Source organism: Theobroma cacao, chromosome 3, assembly GCF_053813885.1.
Source record: "Theobroma cacao isolate CCN51 chromosome 3, ASM5381388v1, whole genome shotgun sequence".
Classification (NCBI taxonomy): Eukaryota; Viridiplantae; Streptophyta; class Magnoliopsida; order Malvales; family Malvaceae; genus Theobroma; species Theobroma cacao.
This window is the reverse complement of record NC_142641.1, coordinates 28,976,052-28,988,753: the sequence shown is the minus strand read 5'-3', so window position 1 is coordinate 28,988,753 and position 12,702 is coordinate 28,976,052. Positions and strand designations below refer to the sequence as shown.

The 12,702-nt window shown below is 35.8% G+C and overlaps 1 protein-coding gene across 1 annotated transcript; it reads right to left on the bottom strand.

Annotated features, from left to right (window-relative positions):
- Window positions 1–2,029: 2,029 nt before the first annotated feature.
- LOC18604568 (HIPL1 protein-like) lies at window positions 2,030–6,785 on the bottom strand. The gene is made up of 7 exons (XM_007037109.3): window positions 6,406–6,785; window positions 6,109–6,266; window positions 4,335–5,132; window positions 4,042–4,258; window positions 3,473–3,651; window positions 2,719–2,960; window positions 2,030–2,526 (listed from the first exon to the last, which is right to left on the bottom strand). The coding sequence occupies exons 1-7, from the start codon at window positions 6,494–6,496 to the stop codon at window positions 2,139–2,141; spliced, it is 2,073 nt and encodes a 690-aa protein (XP_007037171.3). The 5' UTR covers window positions 6,497–6,785; the 3' UTR covers window positions 2,030–2,138.
- Window positions 6,786–12,702: the final 5,917 nt, after the last annotated feature.

Below are 12,702 nucleotides of genomic sequence, written 5' to 3'. Positions count from 1 at the left end.
AAGAAAGGCTCATTAAGCTTAGACTCCAATTATTGCTACATATGACATGTAAGTGTATTCCTACTCTACACGGGAATCAAATCAATCATCTTATACAATTAATATTGAACATATATTTCATCTACGACTTACTCTGAACTCCCTCGTCCAGCTCAGTTTAGATTTCTAAATCAATCTAATCGATGATCAAACAATCAGGTGCACTAAGAACAAGATTGAAATAAACAACTTAAATACTATCAATCATAAGCAAGAAAGAATATTAAAAATTCAAACTATGCAATGGATTTAATTGTGATTCTAGATTAAAAACTTAATTCAAAATAATTCCTAAGAACATCATCCAAAAATGAAATTTAACCACCAAAAACTAAACAAAAAAGTATAAAGATAACAAGAAAAGAAAGAACTCTAATATTTGTTAATCTTCCAATCCGTAATCTTCCTTACTTTCCTTGCTAGCTTCAATGCCTCTTTTTTCCAAAAAAGAACGTTGCTTAATTTTTTCTTTTTACTTTCTCTTCAATATCCCTTTTTACATATTTTCGAAGGAGGGATTAAATAGGGCTCATGTTCGTGTCAAAATAGAAGTCTGGTGGCATGAGAACTCCATTCTATTTACAAATGCCACTATTTATTATTTTTTTCAAAATTCCTCTTCGGGTGTCACTGTGCTAGGCACTTGGTAGCTACGGTGCCAAAGCTTGTTCACATCTGAGGCATCTTTGTGGATCGGGGAGCCGCGGCACTGGCTTGCTAAAGGCCGAGACACCCAAGATTTTGCCTTACTCACCTTGTTTTACTACACTACTTTGACTTCAACATGATATTTGATCTCTTTCCAAACTGAACAAGGTGAAGTGGTAAATATGAAAGTTGTAACTCCGCCTCTTAGCTTTCCAATGGATTAAGAATCCCATCAATTGGACTTTTGTAGTGAAAGATATACTTGAAATACTAAAATATGTGCAGTTTTTATCTGTACCTTTTTTTTTTATAATTGGAAAATGAGAGATTTGAATCCTACTCTTTAGGCAAAGAGATCATGCATCAACCAATGAGCCAAATGCTTGGATGCAATTGAAATATGCACCTTGAGTGAATTCCTCTTCACAAATTGTCACCCTTTTCATAGCGCACCTACAAAAGCAACAAACTAACTTAAATAATAATTAAACTTAAAGTAAAATATTATAAAATAACTTAACGAAATTGAACCCATTATAATTAAATAAAATAAATGACTGAAAATAACTAATTCTTAAATTAAATCTCAAGAACTTAAACAAAATCACCCAAAATTATGACCAATTAACTCTATAAAATAGAATTATTACATTAGTTTTTCATTTTTTTGTAGATCAATGATTAGCTTCTACCTTTGTCATGAAGATGAAATTCCGTTTTTTCTTTATAGGCGATCTAGCAGCCACTTGAAGCATAGAGAATCAAGTCATGTTCCACGAACAATTCAATCTTTAAATCTTATCTATATGCTCATAAACATGTTTATGTTGAACCTAGTGATTGGCATTATACTTGTATGGATTTCATATTTTGAAATATTTGATGACTTAAGAGCTTATGTGAGCACCAAAGAGTGCATTTTACATGTTGATATGAAATACATATTATACATATGTTATTTATGAAAGAAAACATTTCACACTTATGTTGAGAAGTTCCATAACTATGTGATAACGCCCATACATATTTGAATATATTTATGTTGAATGATTGTGTGAATAGATATGATGCATGACTAACCCATACATATTGATTAAAGTGGTTGCTTAGACCTAGTGGGTCATACCCGCCTTAGATCCTAACACTGATCATGGATCCTAGAAACTACATTATTATGTTGGTAGCTCTCTCTACACTATAAATCAATTAATTTTATTCTTTTCTTGTTTTGTTTTTAAACTCCTCCCACCTTTTCGCTTCTTTGAACCTCTATTCTACCAAAAATGATATAAATATAAAGCACTACAAGCAAGTTGGGGTTCCGAAATCCCAGAAGAGAATCTTAAAGCAACCAAAATTACATCTCTTTTATTAACCCAGAAAAACAATAACAAAGACACAGAAAAAGTAACCTTTCTAGTCTCTACTCTCACCAGAACATACTAATGGCGTTAGGAAAGGTTATACAAAAGCAGCAACAAAGCAGATAATAGGAATGCCGGATGCAACTGGTTTGCATGTGATGGTGGTGAAGTAGTAGGACTTGGACTTTCGACTGCGGTAACATTTTCCTTGGAGCAAGTGTAACTGCATCGACTTGGAGGGACAACTCTGTAAACTCCGCTGCTGGTTAGCAAGTAAATATCTTTACTATTGTCCTGCCCAAATGAGTAAATGTAACCCAACGCTGCAAGAGCACTATCCGGCACGGTGCTGCATTGTATAGGAGACTTTCTTGCACAACCAAAAGGAATAGTGCTTGTCGAAAAGTTGCCGCTATTTCCTGGATCTTCTGTTGCGGCCCATAGAGCACCAGAATACAAATCTGCATACAAGTACCTGTAACCCCCCACCAACATTAGCAAGAATTGATCAGTTATAATGAAGAGTTGGTAGCCTCAGCTGCCTACGGAAACAAACAAAAGGAAGCTTAATGTTTCAAGAGTAGCTGTGACCGGAAAATATTTTGTCCTGTCTGTGAACAAACACCTGCTTCGTTTTCTTGTTGGTCAATGAACAGAGATTACTCACCTCCCATACATACAAGGATCGGTGTTGGACCTGTAAAAGTAACCTCCTATAATTGAGGCTGATCCTACGTTCTTGTTTACTTCAGAGTGGTTATATCCCATAACTGGCAAAATGGGGCTTATGGAATTTATAGATGTATTCCCTCCAGGTGACGATGTAGGATTAAAAGGATATGGGCCCTCATACACACGCCAACCATAATTTCCACCCTTGCTGATGATGTCGACCTCTTCATACAAATCCTGTAGAATTATAAACTTACAGTAAATTCAGAATTTGATCACACGTACCCTGAATTTTAGTTGAATCTCATTTAAATAAAAATGATGCTGATGGTAATCAATTACATGTAGTCCTAACCACTACAACAGATTAAAGTCAAAGGCATTGCTGCAACTTAAAATGTTCTGACATCAAACTTGTAAGAATCTCCCAGCAGGCAAGGTTGACTAATTTATTTTCTCATCATGTGATGTTTAAGACAAAAGGGTGGGAAATAACAAATTGAGGAGGATTGCCACATGTCTCCTTTATGGTGCATTCTCTCAGAAATTAGAAATAATGAAAACAGAAAGCTATTGCAGGGCTTAGGGGAATGTTTATGTAACCTGCAGAGCTCGCATTCTTAAACTTGTATGAAACAGAAAATAGGAGCTGAGAGGACCTAGATTTTTTAATCCACACTCTTATTTTGGTTAACTAATGACAGTATATTAGTTGCCTGTCTATAGTTTTTAGAAGAGAAAAGTCAAACCTCGCCAACATCCCCACACATAAAATAGGAAGGTCTCTCCAAGTCAAAACTGCAACGCCAAGGATTTCTCAATCCTAACGCCCATATTTCAGGCAGCAATTCTTCATCTTGGCTAAATGGGTTGTCTTTGGGGATAGAGTAGTTTCCCCATAGACCAAGTCTATTAATTTCTGCTGCACCTGGAACCACATATTGAGCTGTCAGTTGAAATGAGTGGCAAACACCTGACTGATGCAAGGAAATCTAACTTTTTAATACTGATGTTGGTTCAGTGAAAGAACTAAATATTTGATTATCATGAATGACAAATTAACAGGTGTTTAGAGTTTTAATTGCCTTAAATTATCAAAATAAATGCAGATTAATAGGTTCCCACAAGACTTGTACATAGGCAGGCAGTGTAAAACAAGCAGAAGTTGATTCATGGAGGGTGCAGTCAGATAGGAGAAACGAGGGTTGGAGAACATATACAAAGAATATATGCAATAAGGCAGCAGAAACTACCAACTAGCAATAAGAAATGTCAGCGTTTAAAGGTTTGGTATAAACCACTCAAAGCTGGTACTCACTTGGTATATCATCTACATCAAGCCTCATGATTTTTCCAAGCACTGATTTCTTGTTTTGAGCAAAATTGTAGGGATCAGCATCACCACCACCATCGCCCATCATAAAATATAAATACCCATCTGTAGGTCCAAAAAGTATCTGTCCACCATGTTGAGAAGTAAAGGGGAGGCCCATAGTGAATATCCTTCTCACTTCTAATGATTTAGCAGTTTTTGCCTGAAAATGGAATAATTCAATTATAATCTTTGATCTAAAAAATTTGGAAGAAGTTTTAAGTGTGAAAGGTGTGTACCGAGGAAGGCTGGGATCCGGTACCATTGGCAGTATATTCTGCAATAACACTTTGATACTGGCATGGCTGTGCACCATTGTCTGTAGGTAGTTTTGAAGGATCACAGTTAACATCGGAATTACATGAACATCTTCCTGTACATCCTGGCGATTTACCCTTATCACAATTGAATGAGGCAAAGAATCGGCCATTCTGTGCAAAGTTTGGATGAAATGCAATACCCATCATCCCAAATGCAGTGTCAAAATGAACTTCATCAGTAAGATCTGTAAAGGGGTTGGATTCATCAAGCTCCAATGTTCCTCCCAATCCCACTTCAGGAATAGTCGCCAACCAAATCTTACCTTGTTGATTGGAGAAGAATGCACGGTTTGACCCATCTGGGTGAGCAACCATATTTAGGTAACTTCCATTCCCGATTTTCTCAAGGCATAAGCCATGTGGAGGACTAGGAGTTCCAGTCTCATTTAGTGTAACAGGTTTGCCATCATAGCAAACTGATGCATCAGTAGATGCTCCACCAAATGCATTGCAGAAATCAATTTTTGACTGCCAAAGTTCAGTCAGTTTGGTGAAATTTGAATTGACTGGTGCTCCAGCTTGCCCTTGTAATGAAGGTGCAAAGGGGGAATTTAGTATAGATACATTTTGACATGTATCCCATACTTGAGAGCAGAAATCATTTGTTGCTTGGTTAGACTGAGATGAATTTGTTGAAACAGTAGAGTTGCAGAGGAGAGGCACTGGTCGGGTCACAGAATCGATTGTAAATAACTTTGCTGAAAATGGATCACATCTCTGACAATCATAGAAAGAATGTAAACTTGGTAAAACCTTTTGAGAGAACTGATTAGAGACAGAGAGAGAGAGAGAGAGAGAGAGAGAATACGTAACAACAGAAGCTGTATTCAAGCTCATTAGCAGGTTTTCTTTACTTATACACTTCGGGAAAATATTTTTGTAATTCATACAAGATATTTCTTTTATTTTTTCATCATCTGCATATTGTGCAAATTGATGGCAGTCACGATGAAACAAACCAAGTTACTAGTTCAGCAATTATAGTAGTATTCTTTATCTGTAACATTCCACTCAGATCTTGTCTATTCTTCAGAGAAAATTAGAAGCTTCTATTGGTTGCCACAGGAATATGGTTGCAGACTTCTCGATTTTGTTTTCTCATCTTTTACATCATCAGAAACAAAGGGAAACAAAACCATCACTCATCAAGAGGGGGAAATTTGAAAAATGAAAAATTCTATAACCCTATGATAAATACTCTAGCTATCTGAATTATTACCCCAACAAAATATGAACAGTATTATAAGCAATTAAATATAACTATTAAGGCAACTGAATTCCTTTATGAAGTTATAAACCCATGCAGTCCATCCAGAATTCAACAGGAAACTGCCAACATGAAAATCTTCATTTCTGATGGGCATGAGGGATCAAACAAATAATCGGAAAGGAGATTCCAAGTCTATACTTACAGCCATATACAGGCAAATAATGCAATTTTTAGAAGAGATTTTTAACCTCATATTCCAATTTCCCATCAGAGTACATGTAGAATTAGGTTACAATCAAAGAAAGCTGCTTGAAAATCAGAATGCAAGTGCCCTACAATTGCTTCATTTTAGATCCTACATCAAAATCTCATGAATTATACATTAAACCAATGCAAGGTTTGAAATTTGACCCAGAACTAACATGTTTTTTTTTTCTTTTCTTTTTTTTTTTATATCAATAATGGAAGAAATGAAAGTCTTACTGCACAGAGAACTGATTGCAGAAGTGAGGCACAGCTGGGATGAGAGATATTCATTGCTTGAAATTGCCTCTGCAATTGTGAATCTTCTGTGGAGTTGCAACAGCTACTTCCATTGTAGGAACAAAATTTGAGCGTGGTGTTCAAGGTGAGAGGTGCCCCTACAGCAGAGAAAGGAACAAAGGGGAAAAAAATTGGAAATTCAGGCATATAATTGCAGAAGTAGTAAAATAAATAAAAATGGTTAATCACTCCATGAAACTGAAACAAACAACTATTAGTTTTAGGTGCAGAACTTACGGGAATTTGTACATAAAGGAAAAGAAAAGGAGGGATAAGGAAGCAACAGGAAGTTGGAGAAGAGGAAGATGATAGCAAAAACACTTTCCATCACACCAAATTGGTAGAGAAATGCAGCTTTTGCTATGACACGCTTTATTTTATCTACACCTCAGCGCATCTTTAGGGAAATGCTACTGAGTTGACTTCGGGTACAAAATAAGATTATATACAACAAATGGTTTTCCTTTCTGGCTTTTGAACATTCTTCCCACTTCCATCTACTCTATCTCTCAGCAGTCCCCTTGTCTCTCTCCACATCAAAATCGCCTTAACTCAGCTTCCAGAAGGAAATTCATTTTCAAATACCCTTTGAATCTTTTATTCATTCTACATCAGTTGAACTCCTTTTCTCCATCAACCTTCATTTTTTAAACCACCCTTTCCAGAAGGAAGCTTGATTTCAATTTTCTCTCTTTCTTCCTAATTCCTATCTTTTTTTTAACACAAGCTTTTGACATTTTGTCCTTCAACTTAATGAGCTGAAAGTCACCAATTCATTGTCAGTGGCTTTCAAACAGATATTGAGACATCAATTGGCCAGTATGCATTTGTTGACCTGAACTTTTTTTATTAAGAGTCAAACAGAGTGGGTGAGACTTTAAAAAATGTAAAACTAGTAGAAAAGACCCACCTTTTTTTTTTTTTTTTGTCTTTTTGCCCACAAAACCAAGTTGGGATAGTTCAGATCATGGTTGGTTCAACTTGTCTCGTGCCCACATTAATTGGACCTTTTTAAGTTGATTGGTGTAGTATTGCATTTAACCCTCAACACCACCACCGAACCACAAGCGCGAAAGCATGGTCATAATATTTGAACATAAATAATAAAACAACTTGACAAGATGTTTCATTTTATCATTCAAAAAAGGTTTTAAAAAAATGAAAGAAAGGAAGGGAAGCTAACGACCGGGATGACGTCAAAACTAGCAGAAACAGATAAGAGAAAAGACTTTTGAATATATATATATATAGAGAGAGAGAGAAACACAAGAGAAAAGTACATGATCCATCACAGATTGCAACACTGTTCATTCTAAAAGAAGAGAATAATGAATGAATGCGAAGGCCAAAGGGTCTGGGTCTGATGGTCTACTAACATTTGTTCAGTGTTTTAAAGAAGCTGCGACTTTTGAATGTGGAGACAGGAAAATCAATGCACCCAAACCCCAACTTGCTTCTTTTGGTTTAGTGGTGGCATGGCCATGGGCCACGGCACAACTCTTTTCTAGTTCGACCAGGGCAAAAAACAAGTCTGTTTTTAAGAAATCGGATTGAAATCTACTTCTGACTTTGGGGCACACAAATGACATATTTACTGGGATAAAGAAAGTTGAAAAAACAAGAAGATTTACCTGGCCGGGAACTGCTTCAGCTGATGGTTGGTGGGTACTTATTTCCCTCTAAAAACATTCACCGAACCCCCCTAATTTAATCCATCAAACAAGGACTTGAACCTCTGTTTTGCTGGCTTTTTTCTCTTATCAGTTTGGTAACTTCTTTTCAGTTAACTATCAATTCTCGCAAGTTATTACTACTGAACAATTCAAACTTTGTCCAAGTTGTCGTTCAGATCTTATAATTGATCCAAGATAAAATTTGAAGGTAAAAGAAAAAGGAGAAAGCAAGGAAACTTCCATTCAATTATTATGGAACCTTGCAAATAAAAAAATTCCACTTATAATTAATTCATGAGAATGAGAGACTTAAATGATTTTCATAGACATTACTTCAATTATGGGCGAGCAAGATCATTCCAAATCGAAAAAATTGACTGAATCGAAATATGTTTAGTTTTTCGATTTGATCAGAGCGGTTTACAAAGTGTTGGATTTTACAAGTTTGATTATTTTGGTTAACTCGATTTGATTTTCGATGATTAAATTTTTCAATCAAACAGTTAGAACAATCGAACTTAAATTAATAGAAATTTAAATTATTATACATATATATATATATATGTTAATATCTATTTTTTTAATTTTTACATCATTTAGAGAATATATATTAAATTTAAAATATTGTTAAATTTACTTGAACATGTTGAAATTTATATTTATATATATTATCTTAAAATTTTGTAAAATATTGTAAAAAATTTATTTCAATTCAATTTTTTGAAAACCGATCAAATAGTTCGATTTTGATCTATTTAATTACATATAATAGCCGGTTCGATTTGATTTGATTTTTACATAAAATAAATTTGACTTTTTTATTTTTAAAATTTTAATACATATCCAATCGAATGGACCTTTTGAACATCCCTACCTTCAATCGGTGTTGCTTTCTAACACAAAAATATTGCAACTGTTACCGATATTTCCTCGATAAAATATTAAACACGTACCGTCCAATGCGGTTTATGTTGGAGAAAAGACCAAAAATAAGTATTCATGATATTTGATATATTTACAAATTATGCCATTATGTCTCCTTGAAGATAATATTTATATCAATATCGATATCAATGAGTAGTTCCCATGATGTAAGTGATGATATATCATATATGTAAGCATAAAGAGACCATGTCTTACAGATAATAATGTCCTGTATGTATGATAAAGACAAATAGATCTAAAACTGCATGACATTATAGGACAGTAGCAAGAGCATCATATCTCCATTCATCACTTGGGATATCTTAACAAACACTGACTTGTCTCCATGTTTTGTATTCCAACACTTTGATGTCATCCGATCTTCTCCAATCCCATGTGTCATCAACAACCAACATCTTTTAAAATAATAAGCATTGACCAAATGAAGCAGATTTAGCCTCCCAGTTATCTATTAATCTAGTAATTTGTTCTTCTCTTTCATTTTTATATCTTATGAATGGAAAAACGATGGTATTAGCATTAGGCATAGAATTTCCATAGCTTCATACTATCTGTAGCTTCATCATATAAATCAATGGCCGCTCACCTACTTTGTCAAGGAAATGCAATTCCATATCTGCATAGCTACTCAAAACATGGGGGAATATCAAATGAGGAGCTTCCTTGAGGAAAAACTGCTTTTCTTTGTGAACAATTCATAGTTTTTCAATTATGATCTCTTCCCCAAATTGCACATCATGTACAAAAGTCAGCAAAATGTTATTCCCTAGCTAAAGTAATTGCAGTAATCTGCACTTTTTTAGTGCTTTTGACAGAGTAGGTGGAACACTTTCCCAACTGTTCCATGGCATTAATGTAATGCATGATAAGCCACTTTATCCTCAAGGTGCAAATGCTTGATCCAGGACAACTGCCCTAGTTTAGTTGTTTTCCTGGAAAAGAGATCTGATATATAAACTTCATGACACCTGCAGTTTCTTAGGGACGTGGATTTGGTTTTGAGATTTAATAGAAAAGCAATCTGATGTAAATACAGAAAATTAATGCCTTTAAGCAGAGTGTAAAACAGGTACCGTATCTCTACAAGCTAAGTACTAGTACAAAGAAGACAAGCAGACCAATAAATCTGCAACCCCTCAAGCCATTGATAGCTACGGAAGATGAAGAGTGTGATGTTGGAGTCACATTGGCAACAATTTCTTTAGAACATTTGAGGTTACAACGGCTTGGTCTTGCAACTCTATAAACGCCTGTGCTTGTGAGGATATAAAGATCTATCCTGTTATCTTCGGTAAGTGAGAACACAAATCTGAGGGAAGGGGAAGAACTTCCTGTTGTGATGACACATGGGATTGGAGTGTCACGAGCACATCTGAAAGGAATTCTTGAAGTAGTGAAGCCGCCACTGTTTAAAGGATACTCACTCCCTGCCCAGATAGCTTCTGTTGAGAGTGGTTCCTGTCTCAGCATTGAAGTTGTTCACAGTGTCAACAGTGGAGCTTTACTTATTGTTTATGTTTATTTTATAGTTAATGCTTAAAAGTTGGTTGTGGTGCTTGACCACATTTCATGTAGTGGCTGGTTATCCCATTCTAGGTACCAGACTTAGAATGTGCAGATCATGGCACTAGATTTTCAGTTTTTCGTTGTTGGTTTTCCTTGACTTAAGTTGCAGTTTTTTAAGTAATGTATGGCAAGACAAGTCTGTGTGTAAGTGTGAGAAAATATCTTCTCTAATGTCCAGCACCTGGTTTTCTTGATATCTCTGGTCTTCCTTCTCAAAAAAACTCTCTTTACTCTATTTTAATCATCATAAAAATACATTTCTTAACATGGTATCAGAGCTGTAAGAGGGATCTTGAGGGACCTAGTTTTCTTTCATTTTTCTTGTCATCAAGTGTGAAAACCAGCATCATCGTAGTATTCTTTTTTTGCTTGCATTTCATTGTTTTTTCAATGGCTTCTGCAAGTTACAATGCCTCCACTCCACCTATTTTTTTCAGGAGAAAATTACCCTATATGAGCTGTTAAAATGAAGGCTTATCTCCGAGCCTTTGATTTGTGGGAGGTTTTAGAAGTTGGGGGAGAACCCCCGGTTATGAGGCATGCAAATCCAACCATCACTCAGATAAAGCAACACAGTGAGGAGGTGGCTGAGCACTACAAAGCTCTCTCATGTATTCACTCTGCCGTGACTAACTCAATCTTCACAAGAATTATGGCTTGTGAATCTCCAAAAGAAGCTTGGGACAAGCTTAAAGAAGAATTTCATGGCAGTGACAAAACGAGACAGATTCAAGTGCTCAATTTGCTGAGGGAGTTTGAGGTGCTAAAGATGAGAGAAGATGAAACTATAAAAGACTATTCTGAAAAAGTCTTGAAGATTGTCAATCAACTGAGGTTATTGGGTGAAGAGCTTCCTGACAGAAGGATTGTCCATAAATTTCTGGTTAGCTTACCAGAAAAATTTGAAGCAAAAATCTCCTCATTGGAAGACTCGAAGGATATGTCTAAACTCTCAGTGACTGAATTGATAAATGCGCTACTAGCGCAAGAACAAAGGAGAGCCATTCGTCAGGAGGAGAGTGTTGAGACTGCTCTTATAGCAAGGACGAAGGATCTCAGACTTGGCAACTACAATGCTAAAAAACATGACAACATCAGGCGAGATAAAGAAAAGAAGAATGGTGATGGCAAGCAAAACAAATAGAGAAATAAATTTCCTCCCTATCAGCACTATAAAAAAAGGAATCATACTCCTAAATATTGTTGGTACAGGCCTAATGTTAAGTGTAGGTCTTGTAACCAATTCGGTCATGTTGAAAAGGTTTGTAAGGCCAAGAATAGTCACACAGATGAAAAGGCAGCAGTTGCAGAACAAGTAGATGCAACAGAAGAACAACTCTTTATGGCTCAGATTGCAGATGATGAGGAAAGAAACACTTGGCTCATAGATAGTGGGTGCTCCAATCACATGACAGGGAATGATCAACTCTTTACTAAGCTTGACAGAAACTTCAAGGCAAGAGTTAGAATTGGAAATGAGATTTATTTGAAGATTATGGGAATAGGAACAGTAGCTGTGGAAACAATGAACTGCACCAAATACATCTCAGAGGTCCATTATGTGCCTGAAGTGACACAAAATCTTCTAAGTGTGGGTCAACTAGCTGAAAATCACTACACTCTTTTGTTCAAAGAAAAATTCTGCACAATTTTTGATCCATCTGGTGATGAGTTAATGATTGTCAAAATGAAAAATCGATGCTACTCTATTGACTGAATGAAAATCGAGCACACTACCTGTGTTGGTCAAGAAATTGATGCTGACTTGTGGCATAAAAGGTTAGGACATGTAAACTTTATATCTTTGAGTTACATGATTAATTCTAACACTGTTGAAGGACTTTCGAGTATGTCCATTCCTAAGCAAATTTGCAGCACTTGTATACATGGCAAACAGAGCCGTATGCCATTTCCCCTTTCAAGTTCTTGGAGAGCAAGTGACAAATTGCAACTTGTTCATTCTGATGTTGGTGGTCCAGTTAATACTGCTTCACTAAGTGGTACCATCTATTATGTCATTTTTATTGATGACTTTTCTCGATACTGTTGGATTTATTTTTTAAAGAATAAATCAGAAGTATTTGAGAAGTTTAAGAGCTTGAAAGCATTGGTGGAGAATGAGTCTGAAAAAAGGGTGAAAGTCCTTAGAACTGATAATGGTTCAGAGTTCTGTTCGAATACTTTCAAAAGTTATCTTGTTGAAAAGGGAATTAAGCACCAGTTAACAATCTCATACACCCCTCAGCAAAATGGGGTCTGTGAGAGGAAAAATAGGACCATATTGGAGATGACACATTGTTTACTACATGAGAAAGGATTGCCTAAGTTGTTTTGGGCAGAGGCTGCAAGC

Bases quoted from the DNA above. Each gene is read 5' to 3' on its own strand.
- LOC18604568 (XM_007037109.3), bottom strand. From the start codon at position 6,496: ATGGAAAGTGTTTTTGCTATCATCTTCCTCTTCTCCAACTTCCTGTTG. The intron at 6,267-6,405 runs GTAAGTTCTGCA...TCTCTGCTGTAG, and splicing joins TCCTTTATGTACAAATTCCC to GGGCACCTCTCACCTTGAAC. The intron at 5,133-6,108 runs GTAAGACTTTCA...TATGATTGTCAG, and splicing joins TGCAATCAGTTCTCTGTGCA to AGATGTGATCCATTTTCAGC.